General features: G+C 44.3%; 1 protein-coding gene across 1 annotated transcript; it reads right to left on the bottom strand.

The window, feature by feature from the left end:
* Nucleotides 1-262: 262 nt before the first annotated feature.
* Nucleotides 263-1,672, bottom strand: LOC149543444 (uncharacterized). The gene is made up of 2 exons (XM_089795800.1): nucleotides 1,055-1,672; nucleotides 263-697 (listed from the first exon to the last, which is right to left on the bottom strand). The coding sequence occupies exons 1-2, from the start codon at nucleotides 1,670-1,672 to the stop codon at nucleotides 263-265; spliced, it is 1,053 nt and encodes a 350-aa protein (XP_089651926.1).
* Nucleotides 1,673-3,465: the final 1,793 nt, after the last annotated feature.

Below are 3,465 nucleotides of genomic sequence, written 5' to 3' on the forward strand. Positions count from 1 at the left end.
ACCCGCCAGGAGGGTTAACCCAGGTAGTAGTAATATAACGTCTATAAATATTCAGACGAACATGCTCATTTAACTCCTGCTGAGAAGGAAGAAGATGAGCCGAGGCATCCAATGAAAACTAAAAAGGGGGGAGATGATCAATGTCAATCCCAATCGAACTTAGCAAAGAAGAAACCTATGCATACCAACATCACGCGTGAGAACCAAACTCAGCAACCACAGTGGAAATAGAAGAGCAATAAGCTAAATAGGAGTAGCGGTCCTAGTCCCTAACATTATCCGCAAACCCACGAAGGCAATGAAGGAACCAAACCAAGTCAAAAATGGCCGCGAGTCTGAAAGGATGAGCACCGAACTCAACAAGAATGACACTGTGAGGAGTGAACCTATGACATCTAATAATGCGCCTCAAGAACAAAGTCTGAACCTGCTCAATTGAGGCCCAATCAGAGCTAAGAAGAGAAGGGCCCCAAACCACAGAACCATAAAGAACAGTCGGCCGAACAAGAGCATCTAAAAAAGATAGCTTAGACGAGGTATCTTGGAAGTGATGTCTGAAGCACTGCTTCTCAAGCAAAGCCAGAGAACCCATACCCTTATTAACTCTGAGCTGAATAGCTGGTCTCATACTAAACTGCAAATTGGAAAACATAACCCCCAAATATGTGTAGGATGAAGTGATCTCAATCTCCTGACCCTGAAATATGAAGTGATGATGAGAAGTCTTTAAACAATTAAAGATCATGACCCAAGTCTTACCCAAGTTAACCACAAGTTGTCTCTGATCACAAAATAAAGCCAAGCCATCGAGAAGTCTTTGTAACCTGTTTGGAGAGGAAGCAAGGAGAACAACATCATCCGCAAAAAGAAGGATAGAGATCAGAACCTGATGAAGATAACAACCATCTCCCGAGAGTGAAAACTTTAAGAGAAAGTCCTTAAGCTCATCAATATATAACCCAAATAAAGTAGGAGAGAGAGGACACCTCTACTTAACCCTAATGGTGCTATGGATTGGCTACAAGAAGCCCTCAGGGGTTCGGAATCTACCAACCATAGTTTCATACAATCTCATAATAGCGATACGTAGCATCTCAGAAATACCAATCTCCCTAAGTCTCTCAAATAGAGCCACCCTCGGAACAGAGTCAAAAGCTTTGCAAAAATCAATAAAGCAACAATAGACCTTCTCCAATCTATGTTTGGCCTCCTCAATAATAGCCCATAGCGTGAAGATGTGATCCATAGTATGATAGTCCACCCGAAAACTAGCCTGCCCTCTAGCCCTACAACCAATCTTATTGAGCTCCGCAGATAACATAGTATAAAGAGTTGTCGCATACAGTTTGGCAAAAGTGTTCCCAATCATGATGGTTTTGTAGTTCCCTGGATCAGAGACAGAGCCGGTCTTGTGAATGGGATAAATCAAATGCCTAGACCAAGAGGCCGAAAACCCATTGTGAATCACTCTATTAAATTGAATAGAGAGATAGTGGCCCAGAACTAAGGCACCGAACTTGAAAAGCTCAACCTGGAAACCCTCCTCAACAACAGCTCTACTACACTTCATGGATTTGATTGCCTCAAAAATATGGGAAGGGGTGAAAAGGCGAACGAAAGGAGGCGAGGAGAGGTGGATGGAAGGCTGCCCAGGAACGTCATAAAGAGCCATGGTGTGCAAGGGAGTGAAAGTCAAGGGTGGAAGGCGAAGGAGAATTATGGGGGAAAAGAGTGCGCCAAACGAGCTGGGGATTGTGAATCAGCATGGAGCAAAGAGACTTACACTTACAAGTAGCAAAGTTATGCTTCTTACTCCGAAGCAAGCGGAGATAAGACAAGAAAATATTGGCAAAGTCAGTGGAGTGAGCCTCAAAAGTAGAGCGCATAACATGATGGAAGGATTTGCAATCCAAATCAAACCACTAGTTCATGGGGCAAGTAGAACGACGTTTGCTGCAAAGGAGCAAGGGAGGATGATGAGGAATGGAAAGTGTGGCAAACTTAAGGATAGTCGACACGAGCAAGTCAAACATGGAGGTAGCCTCGCACGAGTCCGAGAAGCATAGAGGGCTGAGGAGTCTCGAAAGATGAGCGGAGAAGAGCTCACAATCACCATCAATAAAATGGAAGCAAATGGGCAAGTGAGCAAAGACAGAAGAATGATGAGGCGACATGAGAGGGGAGAGGCGAAACTGAATACTGAAGAGAGCATGATCTGCTAGAGGAAGGCGCAAGATGGTGAAACTGTGGATGCAAGGGATGAAGGAGGGATAGGCAAGAACATAATCCATGACACTAGCAGCACCACAATGGGGCCAACAAGTGAAGAGCTCAAAACCAGGAAAGCAAGAGAGGTTATTCAAGATCACAAAGCCAAAAGACTCACAAAGCCGCAACAAATGTCTACCATACACGGACAACAGCCCAAGAGCATCCTCAGAATATCTCTAAAGCCCTAAAGAAGTAGGATCAATCTCAGTGGAGCATATGGAATCCAAACTACGATCGTAAAGTGGAGTCTACAGTACTTTGGTTCTCACATTGAAGTCCCCGAGAATAATAATGTCCCCTAGAGTAGCAAACAGTGAGATAGTCTCACAAAGATCGATAAAAGGGTCTCCATCATCGGTACCATGAATAGCATAGTGAGAAGCAGCCAGTGGAAAGTAGCAAGCAGCCAAATAGAGATCTCTCTGACGGTGAAACTTATGGTCAATGCAGACCCACATAAATCTGGCAAACGTGTTTGAGTGTACAATAGAAGTGCTACTGAAAATATCTTCCTTCATCAAATAGGCCACACCACCCGAGCCCCAGACACCACCAGAAACCAGAACCTCCTCTCTACAAATGGATAACCACTAAAAACCAATGACACCTAGAAGAGGACGCACAGGACTCTCATGAGTCTCCGATATGACAAAAATATATGCGGACCCCACAACATCATGTAGAAGACCAGGTAATGACCATCAAGATCCATTACTATTCCAACAGTTAACAAGAAGGGAGCAAGTGGGGGTCTCCCTCTTGTCTGACTGCTGGTGGGACCATCATTTGGCCTTGGAGGCCTGTCTCTCTTCCCAACCACTAGGGGCAGAATCTCTAATAACAACTTTCAGATTTCTGATAACTGCCCATTTACTAGCCTATCTCGATTTTGCAAAAATAGCACGAGCATGTTTGAGCTCTGCAACTTGAGCCTTCGTGAGATCTTCATCTAAGAAGATCTTTGAGGGAAGAGAAAACAACTTCCTCTTAGCACGGAAAGCCTGAAGCCTGTTTGCAAGTGAAAAGAATTTGATAAAAAGGACGTCCCGATGTCCAAACCAAGACATCTAACGCGATATCGATAAGACCAAGTTGATCACAAAGGAAAGAGCGTCCAGTTGCGAGAGGATCCTGAGTAGAGGGAAGTCCACAACCTTGAAAGGGAGTGTTAAGTTTGTAGTTGCAATCAGATTG

The sequence above is a fragment of the Cupressus sempervirens genome, chromosome 8 (genome assembly GCF_028749045.1).
Source record: "Cupressus sempervirens isolate cs-2001-9-10 chromosome 8, ASM2874904v1, whole genome shotgun sequence".
NCBI lineage: Eukaryota > Viridiplantae > Streptophyta > Pinopsida > Cupressales > Cupressaceae > Cupressus > Cupressus sempervirens.

Excerpts from the sequence above, each read along its gene's own strand:
- LOC149543444 (XM_089795800.1), bottom strand. The coding sequence starts at position 1,672 with ATGGCTCTTTATGACGTTCCTGGGCAGCCTTCCATCCACCTCTCCTCG. Across the intron at positions 698-1,054 it reads TGAGATTGTATGAAACTATG|GGTCAGGAGATTGAGATCAC; the intron begins GTTGGTAGATTC and ends TTCATATTTCAG.